The 24624-nt window shown below is 37.4% G+C and overlaps 1 protein-coding gene and 1 pseudogene across 9 annotated transcripts in view; one reads left to right on the top strand and one right to left on the bottom strand.

Annotated features, from left to right (window-relative positions):
- Fnbp1l (formin binding protein 1 like) overlaps positions 1-24412 on the bottom strand; it is a 138817-nt gene extending 114405 nt beyond the window's left edge. For 7 of the 9 annotated variants that reach the window (XM_004841242.3, XM_087213146.1, XM_087213149.1 and 4 more), the window contains exon 1: positions 24162-24412. In XM_004841242.3, the coding sequence (XP_004841299.2) occupies positions 24162-24185 (24 nt within the window). In that variant the 5' untranslated portion in view covers positions 24186-24412. Of the gene's footprint in view, positions 1-22819; positions 24051-24161 lie in introns of those variants that run through there. The other 2 variants (XM_087213152.1, XM_087213148.1) reach the window with 2 other exon arrangements.
- On the top strand, positions 2158-3622 carry LOC101705102 (ribosome biogenesis protein BRX1 homolog; annotated as a pseudogene).
- Positions 24413-24624: the final 212 nt, after the last annotated feature.

Below are 24624 nucleotides of genomic sequence, written 5' to 3'. Positions count from 1 at the left end.
GAAGTACTGATAAATGCTACAATATGGACAAACCTTGAAAACATTATGCTAATTAAAACTTGCCAAACATCAATGACTACACATAATATGATTCCATTTACATGAAATGTCCCAAACGGAAAGTCTATAGACAGAAAAATTAGTACTTTCCTAAGGCTGGGGTTAGGGGAGAGAGGGAAATATGGAATGACTCCCGATGAGCCCATCTTTCCTTGTGGAATGATAAAAAGTCACAAATAAAAAGATGAGTGGGGGAGGGGGATAAGCAAGTGAAGCACAAGGGATTTAAAGGGAAAGGAGGAGGACAAAAGTACAGTTTTTTAAGTTGTGATTAAATTCACTTAACAAAAAATTTACCACTTTAACCATTTTTAAGTGTACATACAGTTCAGTGGCATTAGATTAGATACATTCATTATTATACAATCATCACCAGCATTCATCTCCAGAACTTCTTGCAAAACTGAAATTTTACACCCTTTAAACAGTAAATCCCCATTCCTCCCTCCTCCTAGACCCTGTTAACCACCATTCTATTTCCTTCTGTTTTTGGCTATTCTAGGGGCTTCAGATAAATGGAATCATACAGTGTGTGCCTTTTTATAACTGGCTTACTTCATTTAGCATAATGTCTTCAAGATCCATCCATGTTGTATAGAATATGTCAGAATTTTCTTCCTTTTGAGAGAAGGGAAAGAAAAAAATAAGAAAAGGAAAAAATGGAAACAAAGCTATTGCAAATAGGGAGATGTAGAGGGGTTGAAGGGAGGGAAGGGAAATGGGAAAAAAACAAGAACCAGGATACATCACATACAGGTCCAAATTCCCAATGATGAATGTGACCATAATGTATACCTAAAATGTACCAATAATCTTAATGAAAAAGAATTTTCTTCCTTTATAAGGCAGAATAATATTTATTGTAAGCACATTTTACTTACCCACTTATTTGTCCATAGACACCTGGGTTGCTTCTACCTTCTGGCTATTATAAACAATACTACTATAAATACCAATGTATAAGTACCTCTTTTAGAGCCCACTTTCAATTCTTTTTCAATAACTACAAGTGGAATTGCTGGATCATGTTTAATTGTTTGAGAAACCATCATAATGTTTTCCACAGAACTGTACTATTTCGTATTCCCACCAATAGTACACAAGGTTTCAATTTTGTCACACCCTTGCCAACACATAGTTTCTGTTGTTTTCAAAGTAACCCTGCTAGCTGGTGTGAGGTGAGCCACAGATTTTTAAGGTGGTAAAAATATTCTATATTAGACTGTTGGTTATATGATACACATTTGGCAAAAGCTATAGAACTTCACAGAACAAAGCATGAACCTTAATGTTCGCAATTTTTTTTAAAAAACCATGTAGGCAATCAGAGGTTCTAATAAAGAATGCAGACTGATAAAAGAATGAACTATTTTATAAATGTATAAAACAACCTCACTGAAAGGTATAGAAGGAAAAGTGCTAAACTAATGAGTCTAAACCAAAGGCAAAAAGATATGTACATAATCACCATGTCCTAATTGTGTTAACAATTCTGATACTACTGTGTATTACTATGCAAAATTAATTATTAAGCAAAAGATAGCAGCTACAGGGTTGTTGGAGTGGGAATTTATACATAAGGGAGAAAGAGAGCAGGAAATATGTAGTAATGGATTAATTTGGAGACATCAGTAAGAATTCAGGTTTAATACAGATGCAGTTACATTAAAAATTTAGATATACTATATATGTACACAAGATAGTACACAAACATGCATTTCCTGGCATTATCAACTAAGAGGGCCTAAAAGCAATGACACTCCAGGAACAATTAGCACATACATCTAGCATCCAGATCTGGTTTCCAGTACTATCCTCCAACAAAATGAACCAAGGTTCTCTGGAGAAATAGTTAATATTAAAGCTGGAGCAGGAAATAAGATAAGTGTGAAGCATCCTGTAGTCTCAGAAAGTAAATAAGTACAAAAAAAAAACCTTACTGATGGGTATGTGTTAAAGGGGCACGGATTCCAAATGAAAGATTTCCAACAGCCAAAGCTGAAACAATCTGAGCAAGAAAACTAATAAAATAATTTTGGGTTATAACCCAAAGTATAAGAAAAAGCCATGGGTCAAGAGGGAAGGTGGTGAAGCAAGATGGCAACAACCAAGAGTAAGCAGCGTGGGGACATGGCAGTTTCAGCAAAGAGGCCAAAAAGAAACAAAAAGATGCCAAGCCTCCAGCTAAGTCATCGGCTATGCCACAAGAGATGGAGGAAGCAGAGAAGGGCCGTATCCCAGGCCCCATTTGCAGGGAATGTTGGAGTTTAGAAGGAAACTAAAATTCCTTGAAATTGATAGATTTTATTAAAAAGACACTGAGCACAAGTTCTCATTGAAGTTAACCTTCATCCAATGAAAGCATCTTAAACAAGGGCAAGTGGAAAAATAAGGAATGGATTCTCATCTTTTCTTCCAGAGGAATAAATTTCAGAACAAGACATTTTGAGAACGTTGATGCCTCATTCTAAAGCAGATACTAAAATGGATGGTAAAGATAAATTATTTGTGATTAATGAGGTCTGTGAAATGAAAAACTGCAATAAATGCATCTATTTTGAAGCTAAGAAAAAACAAGATCTTTATATGAGGCTTTCAAATCCACCTCATGGACCCTCTGCCAAATTCCTTCTTCAAAATATTCATACCCTAGCAGAATTGAAGATGACTAGAAACTGTTTGAAAGGTTTTCAGCCCATTTTGTCTTTTGATCCTGTTTTTGATGAATTGGCACATTATGCTTTGTTAAAAGAATTCTTAATTAGATTTTTAGTACACCACGGTATCATCCCAAAAGCCAGCCATTTGTGGACCACGTATTTACTTTCACCATTTTGGATAACAGGATATGGTTTCAGAACTTTCAGGTCATAGATGAAGATGCTCAACTTGTAGAAATAGGACCTCGTTTTGTCTTAAATCTGATAAAGATTTTTCAGGAAAGTTTTGGAGGACCAACTTTATATGAAAATCCTCACTACCAGTCACCAAACATGCATCAGCGTATCATAAGATCCATCACAGCTGCAAAATACAAAGAGAAACAGCAAGTAAAAGATGTGCAGAAACTGAGAAAGAAAGAGCCAAAGACTGTTCTTCCACACGATTCCACTGAAGATGTTTTTGTTACACCAGCTGAGGAAAAACCAATAGAAATACAGTGGGTAAAATCAGAGCCAAAAGTCGATTTGAAAGCAAGGAAAAAAAGGATTTACAAAAAGCAAAGAAAATTAAAACAGAAGATGAACAGTGGAAATGCAAAATGAATCAATGGATAACTAAGTTTTCCAAATATTGTATATTTATTTTGTATTCAGTGTGTAAATACATCTATTATCCTGGAGTACTTTGTCTAATTAGTGTGCCATTTGAAAGAAAAAAATATCTTAGAATCAGTGGTGTTTATCTTTTTCTAAATAAAGCACTGTATCACCAAAAAAAAGAAAAAGCCCTACGTCCATACTGATATAAATAAAAGACAATTAATAAATGGAGAAAAAGAGACAAATCTATGCCAAAGAATTCCAAACAAATTGTGTAGGTACTCCACCTCCAGCGTGAGCTGCACACAACAACTTCCTTCCAAAGGTTGGGGGTGGGGGGATAATAAAAGACTACAGTGGAAACCTGACAAACACTACTTCAACCAGGTGACCAAGATTGAAATGAAAACAGCACAGTGTCTTCTTCCCCAAAATTCCCAGTCTGATCATAAGAAAAATATCAGGTACATTCTACTGGAGGGGCATCCTATAATATACCTGACCAATACTCCTCAAAATTCTCAAGGTCATTGAAAACAAGGAGAACAACAAAAGGCCACAGTCAAGAAGTGCCTGAAGACATAAGTCAACTCAATGCAAAGTGGAGCAGAAAAGAGGCACTAAGTAAAAACTAAGAAAATTTGAACAAATTTTGACCTTTAGTTAACAATGTATCTGTATTTATTGATTAATTCTATCAAACGTACCATTCTAATGTATGATATTAATGAGAAGGTGGAATATGAGAAATTTAACTATCTATTATCTGTTTAATTTCTATGTCAGTCTGCCAACTGAAAAAAAAGTTCAGTGACCCTAACACTGATGGCCTCTTAATGCTCTGAAGATAAATTTATAGCTTGGAATTAGTGAACCCTCAAGTTACGACCAGCCTGACATATAAACAACTTGGGTTAATTAGGTTAATGGAATATTCATCTGCCTCTTATCTATAGCATGTACCCAGGTAAACATTCAGATCTCAGCTGTACTGACTTAGTTGCAACCAGTCCTCCAGAACCGATCGAGTTCTTAAGTCAAGGGTCCACTGTATACCTAGGTGACTAAGGGACTTAGACTAAAAACAAAGGATCTTTATTGTTCCTAACATCCAGGGAAACTTTATATACACAAAATAAATTTCTGGACTTCTGTGTTAGGACTTTTTCATCAATCTCTGAAGTGCCATCTCATCTGCCTGGCATCAGATCTACTCCACCACAGGTTCCCCATTAATTCTGGATACTAGCTCAAAATACTCACCCCCACTACACGTGGTGGCACATCCCTATAGTCCCAGCACTTGGGAGGCTGAGGCATGAGGATCACAGTGATTTCCAGGCCAGCGTGAACTACACAGTGAGACCCTGTCTCAAAAAAACAGAAAAAAGGGCCGGGGATTTATCTCAGTGGTTCTGCTGCCTGGCTCGTAAGCGCAAGATCCCAAGTTCGATCCCTGGTACCAAAAAAAAAAAAAAACACCCACCCATTCTGGCATAAGTCAGCAAGGCATGGTATGCAATGTAAGAAGCAGCCCAGATTCCAGCTAAGACACAAACTTTTCACCAACAGGGTTCTTTAAACAATTACGGGCCATAGGAGATCTCTAAAGATCAGATCTCCTCTCCATTGTTGTCATTTGTATTTACTATCACTTCCTAATTTCCATATTATTATTCAAATATACATATTTTATCTCTACAAAATTAACTCCTTGGGGAGAGAGACCATAAATTCTCCACTTCAGACTACCTTATATGTATCTCTTCCTCTTTGTCTTTTTTGACAAACTTCTAATTTTGTGCAAGTGGCAATATGCCTACCTTCCATTCCCACCAGTGAGACCTAAAGGAAAGTTTGTTGGGGGGGGGGGGGGGCCCTCTGCATTTGTCCTAATGGGTTAAGTATAGGTAATCTCCTTTTTTTTTTTTTTCTTTTCTTTTCAGCCTTAAATACAAACGTTATGGTTAGAGCTACAATTACCACCTTGTAACCCCCAAGAGAAAATTTAAAACAATTGCAAATGCTGACCCTGACAAATTGTGAACTCATCCAGCAATGGCCTACCGCCACACTTCTTGTTAAATAAACAAATAAATTCTTAATTATGACAAGTAGGGAGGAGAGGGTTCGGATAAAAAGAGTCAAGTTGTAGCTCCCAGTACCATAAACATGAATGGTTTATGTGATCTCAGTCGCTAAGCTCACTTTTGCCTCAGGAAGAGTATGCATACTTCCTTCACTTTCAACAGTAGGACTGGAAAAAACATACAGGTGAAATATCAAACATCAGAGATCATTATGCATGTCTCTTTCCTTTTTTTTTGAGACAGTCTTGCTATGCAGTTCAGGCTGGCCTTGAATTCATTATGCAGCCCAGAGTGGCCTCCTACTTGAGGTAATCCTGCTGCCTCAATCTCTACCTGTTTTGGGATTACAGGTATGCACCACCAGGCCCAGCCTTAATCTTAAACATTTTTCAAGGGTCCTGGAATCATAAAATATTTAAGGAAAGCTTCTAACATGAAAGAAGCCAAAACGAACAAAGAAAAATGCAACTCAGAGGTTATGGACATTATGCTAGGGTTAAGGAAACTAAATGTAAAATAAACATTTTTATTTTTAATTGACAAGTGTATTTATGCTGTAAGACAATATTTTAATATTATGTACACACTATAGAATGATTAAGTCAAGCTATTTAAGGTAAGCATTGCCTCACATACTTTTTTAGAGAATACTTAAAATCTCTTAGCAATCTTCAAACATACGATGTATTATGAGTAACTACAGTACTACCACATACAATATCTCTCTTGAACTTATTCTATCTGTCTAACAGAAATTTTGTGTCCTTTGCTAAACATCTCTCCATTTCCTCAAACATCCAGCAGCCTTCTGATAACCATCATTTTACGCTCTGGTTCCTATGAGTTCAACTTTTTTATACTCCACACATAGGTGAGATTACAATACATGGCATTTGTCTTTCTATGCCTGGCTTATTTCACTTAACATAAGGTTCCCCGGGCTCGTACGTGTTGTCCCAAACAAGATATCCTTCTTTTTATTTTTTGTTAAATTCTTTTATTGGTACATTTTAGTTATATGTTTACATTTATCATTGGGTGCTTGTACCTGTACATGATGTATCTTGGTTATTTTTTCCCCATTACCTGTGCGCCTTTCACCCCCTCCCCCTTCCCTATTTACATAGACTTCATTTCCATTTTTTTCTTCTTTTCCCTAATTTTTCCTTTCCCTTCTTTTCTTTCCCCTTCCCCTCACACCACCCCTACCCCTTTGGACCTTTTCTCCCTATTTCAAATTATCAATTATTTGTCTTAATCATTTTAACATTTATTTACACTTTGTTTCTCACACCAGAGAAACTATTCGGTATTTACATGTGTGTCCTATTTATTTCACTTAAGAGTATCGCCTCAATGTGCATCCATTTAGCAAGAAATGTCTCTAATTTCTCACTTTTTATGGCTGATTAGTACTCCATTTTATTAAAAAAAACCACAACTTCTTTATCCAGTTTCCAGTTGATGGGCACTTGGGCTGCTTCCAAGCTTTAGCTAGTACAAACTGTGCCGCTATAAACATGGGTGCACATACATCGCTGTGGTATGATTCTTTTAATTCTTTTAGTAAAATCCTCTAGTCCTAGTTCTTTGAGGTATCTCCATACTGATTTCCACAGTGGATGCACGAGCCTGCACTCCCACCAGCAATGGAGAAGCATTCCTTTCTCCCCACAACCCCGCCAGCATTTGTTTTGGTTGATTTCTTGATAGCAGCCATTCTTTCTGGGGTGAGGTGGAATCTCAAGTGTTGTTTTCATCTGCATCTCTCAAATGACCAGTGATGTTGAACATTTTTTCATATATTTATTTGCTTTTATTTCTTTGTCTGAGAAATGTCTGTTCATTTCAGACGCCCATTTTTGAATTGGGTCTTTGAATCTGGGGGGGCTCTGATTTTTTTCAGTTCTTTATATATTCTAGACAGTAGTCCTTTGTCTGAGGTACAGCTGACAAAAATTTTTTCCCAGATTGTAGGTTGTTAGCTCTGTTGGGTGGTTTCTCTTGTAGTCCAGAAGCTTTTTAATAAGATGAGATCCCAGTTGTTGATTCTTTGTGCTAGTTCCTGTACTATTGAGGTTTTGTTCATGAAGTCTTTTCCTATGCCAATGTCTTCCAAGAGTTCTAACTTATCTTCCAGCAAGTTTAGTGTTTCTGTCTTAATATTTAGATCTTTAATCCACTTCGATCTTACCTTAGTGCATGGTGATAGGTATGGGTCTAGTTTTAATCTTTGGCAGGTTGAAATCCAGTTTTTTCAACACAATTTATTAAATAGCCTATCTTTCCTTCAATGAGGGTGGTTGGCTCCTTTGTCAAAGATGAGGCGGCTGAGTATGTCTGGAGTTGTTTCTGCATCTTCTAATCTATTCCACTGATCCTTAGGTCTGTTCTTTTGCCAGTACCATGAGGTTTTTATCACAGTAGCTTTGTTATATAGTTTCAAGTTGGGGACTGTGATATCCCCTGCCATGTGTTGCTTAGAACTGCTTTGCTATTCTAGGTCTCTTCTGGTTCCAAATCAATTTTTGAATTGTTTTCTCTAGCTCTGTGAAGTATATTGTTGGAATTTCAATCAGCATTGCATTAAATCTATATAGTAGTTTTGGAAGTATGGCCATTTTCACTATATTGGTTCTTCCTACCCAAAAGCAAGGGATCTCTTTCCTTTTTCTCATATCCTCTTCGATCTCGTTTTTCAGAGTGCTGTACTTTTCAGTGTAGAGGTCTTTTGCTTCCTTTGTTAGACTGATTCCTAGATATTTCATTTTTTCAGATGCTGTATACAAGAAACACACCTAACGCAAAAAGAAATTCATAGACTGAAAGTAAAAGGATGGAAACAGTTCTCCATGCCACAGGAACCCAGTAAAAAGCAGAGGTAGCAATCTAATTTGAGGACAAAGTAGATTTCAAACCAAAACTAATTAAGAGACAAAGATGGTCACTACATCCTTGTCAAGGAAACAATCTAAGAGGAAGAAATGACAATCATAAATATATATGCACCAAATACAAATGCCCCCAACAAAAAACAAATATTAATGGACATGAAAAAGCAAATAAGCACTAATACAATTGTAGTGGGGGACCTCAATACCTCACTATCACAAAAAGACAGATCATCTAGACAAAAAATTAACAACAAAATTCTAGAAATGAACCAAGCTATTGAACAAATGGACTTAATAGATGTTTACAGAGTATTCTACCCCACAAAATCAGAATACACATTCTTTTCAGCTGCACACAGGTCATTCTCCAAAATAGACCACATGTTAGCTCATACGACATGTTTAAGTAAATGTAAAAGAACTGAAGTTACCCCCTCTTTATTATCAGACCATAGCGCAATAAAACTGGAGATAATAACATAAGAAACCGCAAAACCCCCTCACACACATGGAAACTTGTTTCTACAAGTAAATGATAATGCCAGTACAACATACAGGAATCTATGGCAGTTCTATGTGGGAAATTCATAGCAGTGAATGCCCTTATTAAGAAAACAGAGAGAACTCAAATAAATAACCTAATGCAGAACTGCAAGCTCCTAGAAAAAGAAGAGCATAACAAACCCAAAGCTCGTACAGGAGAGGAAATTATAAAGATCAGGGCAGAAATCAATGCAATGGAGACTAAGAGAACAATACAAACAAATCAATGAATCAAAGAGTTGGTTCTTCAAAAGAATAAATAAAATCAATAAACCTTTAGCCAATCTTATCAAAAAAAGGAAAGAAAAGGCTCAAATCCATGCAATTAAGAATGAAAAGGGGTCACAACAGACCCAGCAGAAATCCAGAGGATCATCAACACCTACTTTGAGAACCTGTACTCTAATAAAATGGAAAACACAGAAGAAATGGACATACAAATTGCCAAAGTTAAATGAACACCCCAATTACAATGAGTGAAATTGAAAATGTAATAAAAAATTTACCAACAAAGAAAAGCCCAGGTCCTGAGGGCTTCGTGGCTGAATTCTACAAGACATTTAAAGAACTAACACCATTACTCTTTAAACTCATCAAGAAAACTGAAAGGGAATCAAAGCTTCCAAATTCATTCCTGGAAGCAACTGTTACTTTGATTCCAAAACCAGGGAAAGACCCAACCCAAAAAGAGAACTACAGGCCAATCTCCCTAATGAACACAGATGCAAAAATCCTCAACAAGATAATGGCAAACAGAATACAGAGGGTCATCAAGAAGATCATACACCCTGACCATGTCGGATTTATCACAAGGATGCAAGGATGGTTCGACATCCGTAAATCAATAAATGTAATACACTATATTAACAGAACCAAGGACAAAAACCATATGATCATCTCAATAGATGCAGAAAAAGCATTCGACAAAATCCAGCACCCATTCATGATAAAAATCCTACAGAAAATTGGAACAGAAAGTCTTTATCTCAATCTGATTAAGGCTCTCTCTGAAAAACCAACAGCCAACATCATACTAAATGGTCAAAAACTGAAAACTTTCACACTAAAATCAGGAACAAGACAAGGATCCCCACTATCACCACTCCTAATAGGGCCGGGGATTTAGCTCAGTGGTTCCACCGCCTGCCTCACCACTCCTGTTCAATACAGTTCTGGAAACATCAGCCAGAGCCATTAGACAAGAGAAGGAAATAAAAGGAATAAAGATAGGAAAGGAAGAAATTAAACTGTCACTATTTGCTGACAATATGATACTTTACATAGAAGAGCCAAAATACTCTGCCAAAAGACTTCTAGACTTAATTGACAGACTCAGTAGAGTAGCTGGATACAAGGTCAACACTCAAAAAACAATAGCCTTCTTATTCATAAATAACAGACTCACAGAGAGAAATTAGGATTTCTTTCTTTTTAAAGGATGAATAGTATCCCGCTGTGTAGACACAAATTTTCCTTGATCCATTCATCCACAGACAGATACTTTGGTTGATTTATTGCTTTAGTCTACTTGTGCTGCTACAACAAAACACCTGAGACTTGATAATTTGTGAAGAACAAAAATCTATTTCTCACTGTTCTGAAGGCTGGGAAACCCAGGACTGTGGCACCACCAACAGAATTTAAGTGTCTACTGAGAGCTGTTCTCTGCTTCCAAAGTGGCACCTTGTTGCTGCTGTTGTGTCCTCATAAGGTGGAAGGTAGGGGAGGTAAATCCTCTCCCTCAAGCCCTTTTATAAGGGTTCTAATCCCATGCATGAGGGCAGAGCCCTCAGGGCCTAATCACTTTCTGAAAGTCCCATTTCTAAATACTGTTGCACTGAGGGATTATGTTTCAACATGGAACTTTGGAGGGGACACAAACATTCAAATCATAGCAATTCTATACCTTGGCTATTGTGAATAATAGTACAATATGGGACTTTTCTTCAATATACTGATTTTACATGCTTTAGATATAAACCCAATAGTTAGACTGCTGTATCAAATGGCAGTTTTAGGGGTTTTTTGAGGCAAAACATTTATTGATACATTTTAGATATACATAATGATGGCACTCATCATAGGGAATTTGCACTTGGCATGATCTATCCTGCTTCTTTTTTTCCCATTTTCCCTCCCTACCCTCTCTATATACAAAAGCTTTGTTTCCATTTTTTTCTCTTTTCACTTTTTTTCTTGTTCCTTTCTTCCTTTCTCCCTCCTGCCCTTGTTCCCCTTCCTATTTCCACTTTCTTCCTATTTTTTAAGGATCCTCCATACTATTTTTACATAACTATGCTAATTTACATTCAGTATAAAAGGGTTCCCTTCTCTACATCTTCACCAACACTTATCTTTCACCTTTTTTATAAGCATTCTAACAGGTGTGAGGTGATATCTCACAGTGGTTTTAATTTGCCTTTTTCTAACGATTAGTGATATTAAATGTTTTTTTCATCTACCTGTTAGCTATTTGTATATTTTATTTTAAATAACGTCTATTCAAGTCCTCCACCCATTTTTGTCAGGTTATTTTTCTTGCTACTGGAGTTATACATATATATATATATTTTTTTTTTTCAGTACTGGGGATCGAACTCAGGACCTTACACTTGCAAGGCAGGCAGAGTGCCACTAGCTAAATCCCCAGTATATTTTGAATATCAACCCATTGGGTTTACACTTTGAAATATAGTCTCCTTTCCAGAGATTGTCTTTTCTCTCAGCTGTTTCCTTTACTGTGGAGAAACTTTTAGGTTTGATATAATCTCATTCATCTATAATTGCATTTGTTGCTTGTGCTTTTGAAGTTACTTCCAAAAATATCTTTGCCCAGACCATTGTCACAGAGCTTTCACCCTGTTTCCTTCCAGTATTTTTACAGTATCAAGTCTTTAATCTATTTGGAGTTGATTTTTGTATATGGTGTGAGGTGAGGGTTTAAATTTATTATCCTACACATGGATAAACCATTTTGTCCAAAACCTATATCTGATCTAAGTAAAGAACTAAAAAGATATTATTGCTCCAAGATACAAGGTTTTGTTTATAGTGAGGACTGAAACCTAGGAGCGCTGAACTGCAAATCCATCTCTTTTTATTTTTTTGAGACTGGGTCTTGCTAAATTGCACAGGCTGCCTCGAACTTGCAATCCTCCTGCTTCACCTCTCCCTAGTACCTAAGATTACAAGCCTATGTCATCATATCCAGCTAGAAAATGCTATTTTAAAAGTACATTCAAAAACCAAAATATAGCAGGAAAAAATGAAAACAGCTTTTGTACATAGGGAGGGGAGGGGGGCTTGACAGGGAAATAGGATAAAATAAAATAAAATTTATTTTAAAAATAACAAAATAAAACTAGTTCTTAGATAATGAAAATATAACAGTAAAAATTAAAAACTCAATATAAGAACTTCCTATTTCCAGTAATGGCAAGCTAAGTTACTTCAATAAATTATCACTATTCCATTGGATAAAAAAAAAAATCTAGAGAAAAATACATTTCAAAAATATAAGCATCAAAAACAAGACAGTAAGGAATTACAAAGTCACAAGTGAAATAGAAATAAGCATCCAGTAAAGTATAAGACCACAAAATCTATTTCTGTCCCAGGATGCTTGACAATCCTGAAAAATCAAATCTTTGTTTTGATAACATAGCAAGAGATATGAAAAGAGGCCTTTAATTTTTGGCTTCTACCACTAAGAAGAACAGTTGAAAAAGTTACAGCACCACAGTTCAGAAAAAAGGAACAAAGTTTTTTAAAAATGCCTTTTCTTGACATGGATCACAGAAGAGAGCTAGCACGTTAAATATCTTATAGTAGAGGACATTAAAGACATAGATGCTCAAAGGTAAAGCAACTAATGTTAGAGCACTTGGAAGGTTTCTGGGATTTGAGAAAGTTAATAGAAACATGTAATTAATGAAACAAATATAAAACAAGAAATTCTCACAGAATGCACAGAAAAAGGCAAAAGAAGAAAAATATCTACAGGGCCAACCAAGAGATACAATCTATGTGCAACAGGAATACCTGAAACAGAAGACAAGCAAATGAAGCCGAAACAATAATTAAGGAACTAATTGCAGAAAATTTTCCTCAGTTGAAGAACAAAGTAGGCCTACAAATGGAAAAGGCTTACAAGGTACCATTAAAATTTAATGAAAAAAAAGTAACAAACTAGAAATACCCTGGTATTTCCCTGGTGACTTTTTAAATTTCAAGGATAAAGAAAAACTCTTGCATATCCAGATAAGACAAAACAAGTTATCTATAAAGTAGCAAAAGTTAGGCTGACCTCAGATTTTTCTATTGCAATTCTAAATGATAGACAATGGAACAATATCTACAGTTTTAAGGGAAATTAACTTTGAATCAAGAATTATATACCCTGCCAAGTTATTATTTTTATATGAAGGCAACTGGAAGTTATTTTCAGACATCCAGGGGTTGTACCAACCAAGAACCTTCTCTGAAAAGTTTGCTGAATGATTTACTACAGCCAATAAAGAATATGAATTAAAAATAACTAAAGAGTAGGAAGGCAACTGTACAAAAGATTTGATGGTAAGCATTAAAACTAGTTAAGTATGAAGTCTAAAATTGTTACATATAAGGCAATAAAACTAAATGCAAAAATAGATTTGTAAGCTACCTATAAAATTTTGTTTATGTAGTTTTAAATTGTCAAAAAATATGCCAAATAGTCAATGTATTAAATAGGTAAATACTGTTTTATTTTTGCCATGCAGTATTATACATAAAGATGCATACTGTTAAGCCAAATGTATGTAAAATAAAAGTTTCATCACTGTGGACAAGTAAAGATATTCTAAATTTTAATCTGACAAAATTCAAAAATGGTTCAGTTTTATTTCCTTTATATTTAATTACAGGGAAAAAACTGGCAAGTTTAGTTAATGGTAATCCTGATTGTATAAGAAGAAAATTTCTAAAGCACTGGTTGGATCAAACATTGTTCGATATAGTAAATTGGGAAAAACAGTACTTACTGTATCAGATGATAGTTTCTGTAAGTCAATTTGTCATTGGGTTGTGGACAAAAATAGAATGCACACACTTCAAGTTTTTGACACTGAAAAGAAGTTAAAAAACACGAAAAAGTTCCAGAAGAACAACAGAAAGCAGTAAAATTAGCATAAAAGAGATTAACAGAGGTAGAGATGAATTATATTCATAAACTAGTTAAATTAACAATTAAGACCCAAATTAAGTTAAAAAAATCAATCTCTGCTCATTTGTATAAAGCGAAAAGCAAAAGTTTAAAGGTAATAGAAATGCTTTATGTCACAGAAAGAACAACCTATTCAGCAGAAATAAGGACATTACAAGATATTTCACATTTAAGAGACTTTACGTGGTAAATAATATGGCATTCTTATGTAAGATCGATGTTCAGTATCTCGATGTGGGTGTAAACCAATACCGATACATATATTTTAAATGCATTTAAAATTAGTATATTTTATGTATTTAAAATCTGTGTGGGGTCTGCGTAGTAGCACTTGCCTGTAATCCCAGCACTCAGGAGACTGAGGAAGGAGGATCACTGCTAGGTCAAGGCCAGGCTGGACTACACAGTTTAAGGCCAGCCTGTCTCAAAAAAAAAAAAAAAAAAAAAAAACCTCAAAAAAATGTGTGGGTGCTCAATTAAAGAGAATACACACAGAAAAAAGAGAGAGACAGAAATGGGTACATAAATCAAAATTCATCAGCCACACAAGGTTTAAAGTGCTCCCGGACTAGTAGTGACTCCCAAGCACATGACAGAAGAAAATGCAAATCCTTTTCATACAATAAAATACGCAACTAGCCAAAGGAATGATTCTCATGAACATTAGGTGTCTTACTTTTCTCTTGTTGCTGAGACAAAATACCTGACACTCAAAGTTAAAAGGAGAAAGGTTTATTTAGTTCACAGTCTGTAGAGGTTTCAGTCCATAAAATCAGCTGGCTTCAAGACAGGGTGGCATGGCAGACAAGCAAAACAGAGGAGAAACCCTTCATGGTGGGCAGAGGTAGCAAAGCAAGCAAGGGGCCTTAGCAGCTTCTTTCTGCCCTTTTGTACTCTATCTAGATTACCAGGCTTAGAGCAGTGCCAAACCAATAAGTGGCCTGATTTAAGTAATCACACACAGCCTTAATCCCAGCATCACACACTCTACATTCAGCCACCTCTGAAGAAGCTCCACCTATGACCACAGGAGGTTTTGGGAGGATATCTAGATACAAACCATAGCATCATGTTAAATGGAAGAAGTCATATGCAGAAGTACTGATATTGTATGATATCATTTTTCTGCAGTTCAAGCTTATAAGACTAATCAATGATGATAAAAGTCAAAATAGTCACTCCCTTTGAGAAAGCTATTTAATGAGAATGGCGTATGGAAGATTCTGTATCTCGATCTTGATGGGAGTCATTATGAATGTATTCATTTTTGTTTTAAATCTTTAAGATGTACATATTAGATTTTGTGTGTTTCATAAGTGTTAGACCATAATGAAACTTTTTTTTTGAGACAGGGTCTTGCTCTGCAGTTCAGGTTGTCCTTGAGCTCACTATGTAGCCCAGGCTGGCCTCGAACTTGAGACAATCCTCCTGCCTCAGCCTCCCCAGTACTGGGATTACAGGCATACCCAGTTTAAGACTTTTTAAATGACAGTGAAATAAGAAATTTTTCAGATAAAAAAGAAATGTTAATTACATTCAGCCATTACAAATAGTAAAGAATGCTAATTTATAGTCTAGGTGAGCCCACAAACTTGATTCAAAACTAATAGTTTTCTGTTTATTTAAAAGTTTTAAGTTTAACTTCCCACAGCTGTTTCACTTCAATGATTTTTTATAATTTATACTGGAAAAATATCAACTACCATTCACATTTATCAAAGCTCTCTCAGAATCATTTTAACACTTCCACCCTCCAAAAATTAATCTTTTATGTTTTCCCAATTAAATCTTGAGATAGTTTTTTGGGTTTTTTTTTGGTACCGGGGATCGAACTCGGGTTCTTGCATTTGCGAGGCAGGCAGCAGAACCACTGAGCTAAATTCCCAGCCCAAGTCTGAGATAATTTATACCGACCCTCTTACATATGACCATCCATCAACAGTCCAACCATGTATCAAAAAACTGGGGTGTTCACTGTTCTCATTTAAATCTAAAGAGCCACAAAATATGCTCTCATTAAAGATAATCAATTGTATTCAATGCAATGAGAATCTCAGACCTAAGTAAAATGAAAGGAATTTTATATGAAAAGGCACAAGTAGCTATATTTCCCTATTATGAAAAGGACTTCCAAAGTTAAAAATTAAAACAAAGAGGGAGAAAGACAGTCCTCTCTCAAAGTTCATAGAGGATTGCTTCCAGGAATCCTCTCAAGATAACTAAAATCTGCGAGTACTCCAGTCCTTCATATAAAATGGCCTAGCATGTGCATATAACCCACATACATCCTCCTGCACATCTTCCCAATTACATTAAATCATCTCTAGATCACTAATACTTAACACAATTAAACACCATGTAAACAGTTTTTATACTGTACTGCTTAGGGAATTACGACAAGAAATAAAGTCTGTTTATGTTCTGTACAGGTCCATTTTTTTCCAAATATTTTTGGTCCATTATTGGTTGAATCCACAGATTGGGAAACCACGGAGGGCCAACTATATATAGATACATGTTGTGACAGGGAACTAACCAACCTTTATATTCAAAACATAATTTGATTCTCATAAAGTTACAGCAATCCATTGAATTCCTCCATTGATTCAACAAATATCTGAGTCACTTACTATAAGTCAATTCCTTTTCTAAAACTTCAGTATACAGCAGGGACACAACCGGAACAAAGCAGGTACCCTTTGCTCCCTAAAAACAACAAAATAATAGTGTGCCAAAAAGAGGAAAACACAACTCTAAAACATTCACACTTTACAGTCTATGTTAAGTATATACTGTAATACTATTTCACATCCCTTTTGAGATATTTTAAAGTCTTCTGATTTGTTATTAAGAATGAGTTAGCACTGCCTCGTAAGCGCAAGGACCTAAGTTCGATCCCCGGTACCAAAAAAAAAAAAAAAAATGAGTTACCAAGAAAAATTAGTTATCTACTGAGAACAAATTAGTTATTAATTTGCGGGACAAGGGGTGAAAGATCCCCAAATAGCTAATTTGGATTCAACAGATATTTTCTAATAAAACCTTTCTCATTATTTCTCTTGAGCTTCATAAAATTCTAAATACTGAATCCCATAATAACAAGGCAGTCAGGTATCATCTTACAATGCCTGACAGCACCCCCTATGCTGTGAAAAAAGTTTCAAAGAACTAGTCAGTGAAAATTCTGCAAAAAGCAATCAGATTTTACCACAACTTATTACAGGGAAAAAAGGAAAATGCTGAAAGGCACATAAGACCATACTACAATTTTCTGTGGCCTCAAGAGACTATTTTCAAAGCACAATTTGCAGCTTTAAAGCACTTATGGTTCTATCATCAATTAGGTGATGTCTCAAATACTCTAAAATATGTTAGTTACATAAGAAAACTCAGTACATAAATCAGCTCACAGAACTAGTCATTAAGGCAGAAATGAGGTGATCAAAATTTACTGCAAATGAACACTCTCTTACCTCCAGAAAAAGCCCTGGTAACTAAATTGCTTTTTTTTTTTTGGTACCAGGGATTGAACTCGGGACCTTGCGCTCGTGAGGCAGGCGGTGGAACCACTGAGCTAAATCCCCAGCCCCCTGGTAACTAAACTGACAAATAAAAATACTAAGTCACAGATAAGTAGGAATGGAAAAACAGCATACGTTGCAAAAACAATGTTTTTAAAATATAACTGATTTCAGAATCAATAACTTATCATTAAAGGAATCAACACTCTTAAAATATTCTTGCAGGGGTGATAAAAATCAATACAACTTTCATCTTCTAAAACCCAAAGGGATTCAGAAAGAATAGGTACTGTAATCCCTTCTAATACAAACTAAGATTTTCTTCTGTGTATTTTTAAATGGTCTGAAAACTGGGTTAATTATATCCTGATGCATAATTATAAACACACACACACACACACACACACATATGCACGCATGCACACCCCAGGTTCATAAATCAAGCATTTAGCCAGACTGACCTCTTTGCTTGGTCCCCATTTATCCTTCATCACTTTCAGGCATCTTACACTCAAAATTAAGTCAAACCTAACCACCATATTCAGGTAAGCCCAGCAAACATTTACTAAAGACCTGTATCAAGCTGTAAACCAGGCAGCTTGCTGATAGCTAGGTTACTGCAATGAATTAGACAGTGAATAAGCAATGAAAAGACCTGATATCTGCCCTCTAGGAATTTCCCAAGACTCCCTCATACATAACTCTCCTTATTTCAAAATGTGTGTGAAATGACAGCCTTCCTAAAACGTTTCTTATGATGAACAGAGTAAAAAATATTTTTTCAGTTTTAAATTCAATTCAGTTTGCCACTTTTTGTTTTAAGGTTATTTCTAAAGTTGTAACTCACTAATGAACTATTAAGAAGCTCATACTACTATTAGGTTATTCTTTTAGGATGCCCCACAAGCACAGCTTAGTGAGTGGGCCACGGCAAGCACGAAATAAAACATTGGTTGAATGACTAAGCATTAGTCTTTTCACATCTCAAGTACATGTAGCATGATCTGAAACATGACAACCTATAAAACATGCAACCTATAAAACAAAACTTTTATACAATCTTTCCTATCAGCTAACATGCTTCAGATATGATTATGATCCCCAAACAGAATATTCTTTTTGCTATTAAGATGAACATGTTTGAAGACTGAAGATGGTTAAATAAGATACTACCTATTGGTTCTCACAGAAGATACTCAATAATTATAAACCATTACTATTCTCTTGTATCTGTGGGCTACAAAAAAGGCCTGATAGGAAAACCTAGATGGAAGGTTTTTGTTCTTTTAAGTCTGGGAAAGGAAAAAAGAGAACAAGTATTTTGAGGCACCAAAGGAGAGTGGAAACAAGTGGCACAGGACGCAGCAATGCCAAGAGATGCTGGTGAGAGGCAGGTCTCCAGCTTGCATTTTTTTTTTTGGTACCAGGGATTGAACTCAGGTCCTTGCACTTTCCAGGCAGGTGGAGTAACCACTGAGCTAAATCCCCGGCCCTTCCATTTTATTTTAGTCAGGATGGAAAGTGACATAAACAGGTATCTTGTTTTGTTTTGTTTTGGTACCAGGGATCAAACTCAGGACCTCTGCTTGCAAGGCAGGCACATGCACAGATATCTTGCAGAACCTGGTGGTATACACCTACAATCCCAGCACTCTGGGAGGCTAAAGAAGGAGAATCACACATTCAAGCCCAGCTTGATCAACTTAGCAACTTTGTGAAGACCTGTCTTAAAGAATAAAAAAATTAAAGGCTGGGGACATAGCTCAGTGCAAAGGCCCTGGGTTCAATCCCAGTACTACAAAAAACAAAACAAAACAACAGGCATCTTTCTTGACAATTCTCCTTAATTAATAGCAATAACATCTGTAAAACAACTTTGAACAGGATCAGTTTTACCAATAGAAGAATATATAAGACAAATACTATACCATGACTAGTTTCCTAAGACTTGCATATATAAGTAGTAACTATAATAAGCCAGGCATGCACCTCTAGTCCCAGCTCTTGGCAGTAGGCTGAGACAGAAGGATCTCTTCAGCCCAGGAATTGGAGGCCAGCCTGGGTAACATAGTGAGATCTCCTTTAAAAAAAAAAAAAAAAGGAAAAAAAGAAGTAACTCTAATGTAAGGTGGCAGTCCCCAAAGGAAAGATAATATATTTAGAAAATATAGCCTGGAGGAAGGAGTTGATAGGAACTGATCAACAGAGGACATTCCAGATAATGATATCAATGTAGGATACTATTTTGGGGCTAGGAAAAGCAGTACAGGTTGAGACTCTTTAATCCTGAAATTTAAAATCTGAAATGTTCCAAAATCCAAAACTTCTGCCAATATGACAGTGCAAGTGAGAAATTCCACACCTAATTTCTGTGATGGATCATAGTCAAAATACAGTCACACCAAAAATATTGTATAAGATGATCTTTAGGCTTTGTATATAAAGTATATATAAAATATAAATGAATTTTGTGTTTACACTTGGGTTCCATCCCAAAGATATCTCATTATGTAATATACAAATATTCCAAAATCTGAAAAAACTGAAAATCCATTCTGCTGTCAGGCATTTGAGATAAAGTATACTTGATCTGTATCACCTCAAAATGACTCTAGGTTTATATATATCATATATATATCATATATATGATATATATCACATATATCATATATATGTGTGGTCTATATATACATACATATATATGGTCTATATATGTGTGGTCTACATAAACATACATATATATGGTTTATATATACATACATATATATGGTCTATATACCATATATATGGTGTGTGTGTGTATATATGTGCGATATATATGTGTGCGTGTATATATATATATAGTGGGGGGAGGATTGAGACAGGGTCTTACTATGTAGAATTCAGGCTGGTCTTGAACTCACTACATAGCCCAGGCTGGCCTACAACTCACAGCAATTCTCCTGCCTCAGCCTCCCTCCCCAGTGCTGGGATTACGGGATGTGCAACACCACCACCAGGCTCCGGGCCAATACTGCATGTCATACATATACTGCAAGTGTTTCTCAATAGTTGTTTTATTTTTTAAACAAAACTAAATTCCTAGAGTAGTTTACTGCCCTGTGAAAAAGCAATACAGCTCACATTAAGGAATTTTCCCTGTTCAATTCCTCTAAATATGTATCCTCTAAAAACTGAAAACTAAAAACATTACAGACATCATTAATTCCTTTACTCCAGGTAAAACTACTAATGTAGCCTAAGGTTAAACCAACAATGTTGATAGTTGCATCACAAAGATAAAATATCAGGTAAATTTACAAGAACTACCCTTTAAGGTATTTCTTCCTTGACCTATAAAACTAACTCACGTACTAAAACTTTATGTTCATCATACTGGCTTTAGCTTGCTTGAATTGTTATATAGATTACAGATGATTAATCTAGCATCAGTTAAGAACGCCTTCAGAACCCTACTGATGTCCTCCAAAATACACTTACTAATCAGTAGTCAATATTGTGGGTAATGCAATCAACCCTTAATTCAACTGGGTAAAACACACATGATTATCTCTAGGCAACGTTTTAATGAGGGAAAACAATTAACCTTGCCCCCACACTTAAAAGAGTAACAGTCTAGCACATCTGTAAGTGTTAAGTAGAAATGTTATATAAAGGGCTGAGGCCAAAAAAAAGAAAGGATTAAAGAGTTAAGAGTGACGGTGTTACATAAAAGAATCTACCTAATCTATCACCCAACACACATTTTTAATGTCTTCCAAAAGGATATCATAAGCTTTGTCAAATGAATTTAGCTAATAATATAATGTGAATAACAATACCTTTTAAGTTATATACTATTAAAACTAATAGCCAATCATTAAAGAGAAAACCAAGACATAAGAAAAGGTTTACATGCCCCTATATATTAAATCAGATATTTGAATCTACCTTCTAATTCCCAGAACACTGAGTAAATTATCCCCGAATAGCAAATTTTTAAATAAACCAGATGGACCAGGACTGATAGCACACATCTGAAATCCCAGCACTCAGGAGGCTGAGGCAGGAGGACTGTAGGCTCAAGCACAGGCAATTTAGCAAGGTCTTTATGAATTCCTGCCTCAAAATTTAAAAAACTTTAAAAAGGATGGAGGATGTAACTTAATGCAAGGGCTCTGAGTTCAGTCCCCAGTACCACACACATGAAAAATATATTTCTCAATGGCAAAGGACAGCATAGGTGTTTGTATTACATTACAATCCACTGGAAGTACAATATCCTTATTCAAAACTTAACAATGAAAACAGGAAGTCTAGTCAAATTTGTCTAAGGTTTCTTCTACTTCCAACAATAGTTCCCGATACCAACCTCTGTTAATCTAAGGTTTACAAATCCAGTTGATATTAGTTGATTCTAAAGTAGTTTCTAATGTTTCCCTCCAAGTCCCCAAACTACTAAGAATTTTTAAATATAGAAATGTATTAAAATTTAAGAGAAAATTTAAAAATATTTTTGCAGGATTTTCAAAAGATATAAAGCCATTATTTTTTCCCCAGTACCAGAGATTGAACCAGGGAGTTCATTCCCAGCCCTTTTTTAAAAAGATAAAATCTCACTAAATTTGCCTAGGATAGTCTGGAATTTATGATCCTCCTGCCTCAGCCTCCCAAATAGTAAAACATTTTTTAATTAGAACACACATTCCCATCTCTCCTACAGTTTACCTTTTCAAACTGCTGACAGAGTATTTAAATGGCGAAAGTAAATAAACTGTAAGAGGCATTAGAGAACTGAAATTGTTTTTGAACGTATTATATCCTGTGCTCACTTCGGCAGCACATACACTAAAATTGAATGTATTATATCCTTAATTTTTTAAATAAACCTTTAAAAATTAATTTTGGCATTCATTAGAATATTTTATTGCTTTTTCTTAAACCTTTTTCTACTGTGATACAAAGTGAATTTTTTAATCTGAGTTAAACCTCAACAAGATTCCTTCACTGTTTTCCTATGTGTTAAAAAGTATTCTGAAATCTAAAAAAAAAAAAAAGTATTCTGCTTACCTTCTAGCTTCCTCTGCCGCATGGGTCATTTAAGTATGAAAAAACAAAAATATCTTTTAATTATTTAAAAAATGGAAAACTATTCAACGTCCGTTCATTGGTGACACACTATAATCAAGCACAGAAGGTACAAAGGGAAAGGGCCAATAATACTTCAAACCCAACGTAAGAGTTGAATTTTACATAGTTTACTTACATATAATCCTCCCCATTGAAGCAATTTATGTTATCTAAGAAACGAAATAAAGAGGCTATCTATCGAGGTATTCTCTCCTGGGTGATGGGTTTGCAGACTGAAAAAGCAGTTGTCCAGGATGCTGTGGGGAATTTTCTGGGCTGGCTAAGTATTCGATAAGATAAGCTCTCAAGTCTCTTTCAGTTCTAAAATTCACAATCTGTCGGATGAGGGTGGGGGAATTTTTCCCTTCAATTAGCCGATCTGCTTTCATTTCCATCCTAACTGCACACACACATTCTTAAAAGTTACTTCTTCCCTTTCTCTTCAGTGATTTCACTGATCTCATAAACAAAAGGCATGGAAAATATGCACAGGTGGGATAAAAAGGGGAGTGGCCGAGACCAAGCGGATCTCGGGACAGCGCCCCCAAGCCGCGAGTTTCCCCGCGGCACCTGAGAAATCACTGCCCTCCACACCTCCACCCTCCCAGGGCAGCCTCGGGAGCCAAGTCTCCGACCTACTGTCCTCCACTCGCACCTCAGCCACACACTAGGCATTGTCTGGAGCCTCTAGTGCCCAAGAAAAGGAAGGGAAAAAGGGAAGAAGAGAAAGAATACAGAACGGAGGGAAATAAAGCAATCGGGTAGCCGTTCGCTCCTTTTGGCAAAATGAGCTTTTCCACCGATCATTTAATCTAATTCAGGTCACAAAAACCAAGCCAACAGCCCAAAGGATGCAGAGAGGATGGCCCAGCCCGAGTCCCCCAGAGCTACGCAGTCCAGAGCAAGGAGGCACGGAGAGGGAAATGGGCGTGTAGGCTGGGCCTGGCTGGCCAGAGGCCGGGCTCCGAACAAAGCCACCCAGCTCCCCCTACCTGGGGCTGGGGCGGCACCGCCCGGCTCCCCGCGCCGCCCGGCCCAGCGCCGCCCTCGCCCCGCAAACCCTCGCCGAAGCGGGGGCTCGCGAAGGACGCCCTCCCGGCCCGCGAACAGCGCCCGTTCGGGACAATGGGCTCCCTCCCCCGCCTCCAGGCGGGGGATACAAAGGGAGAGGAGAGCGGCCGGCGCCGAGCCAAGCGTCCGGAAAGTGAAGGCGGAGGCGGGAGTGGCCGCGAGAGGATCGCAATGGACCTGGGAGCCCGCGGGCTGCTGCCGCGGTACCCCAGGGCGCGGACCGGCAGCCCCCTGGACACCCGGAGGAGGGAGGACGGCTCCGCACACAAAGAGGCGCGGGACCCCCACCGTCTCCCAGCGCTGAGGCGGGGACGGCCCGGCGCTCTCTCGCCGCCGCTGGCCCGCGGCGCTCGCCCAGCCCGCGCTCCGGAGCTGGGGTCCGTGGGGGGCGCCCCTCTCGCACTCACCCACAGCTCCGTGCCCCAGCTCATGGCGAAACTTGAGGCGACTCGGGCCGTCTAGCTGTCCGCTGTCCCTGCGTCTGTCGGCTCCGCCGTCAGTCCTTCTGACTTCTCGCTCTTTCTGGCTAGCCAACAGGCTCGCAGCTCAGCGGCTCTGTCTAGAAAGGTGCCGCCACCGCCGTACTCCCCAGTGAGTGAGAAAGACGCGACTGGAGAAGCCGCCGCCGCGTCCCCGCCTCCCGGAGCCAGGAGGGAGGGGGCCGGGGCGGAGGGAGGCGGGGCACGGAGCTGGGAGGGGGCGCGGTGCACCCTGGGATCGGGGCGGACCCGAGCTCCCAGGTCCCAACTAGTGAGGTCCCCTCGTGAACGTGTGCCTTGCCAGGAATCCCCTCGGGAGACAAACTGTCCGACTGTGCAGCCACTCAGCTCCCTGCCTCCAAGACGAAAGGGAGAGAAGAAAAAGACACCT

Source organism: Heterocephalus glaber, unplaced genomic scaffold (assembly GCF_053883595.1).
Source record: "Heterocephalus glaber isolate CG9 unplaced genomic scaffold, H.glaber_assembly_v1.0 deba00001442, whole genome shotgun sequence".
NCBI classification, from domain to species: domain Eukaryota; kingdom Metazoa; phylum Chordata; class Mammalia; order Rodentia; family Bathyergidae; genus Heterocephalus; species Heterocephalus glaber.
This window is presented reverse-complemented; position numbering and strand designations above follow the sequence as displayed.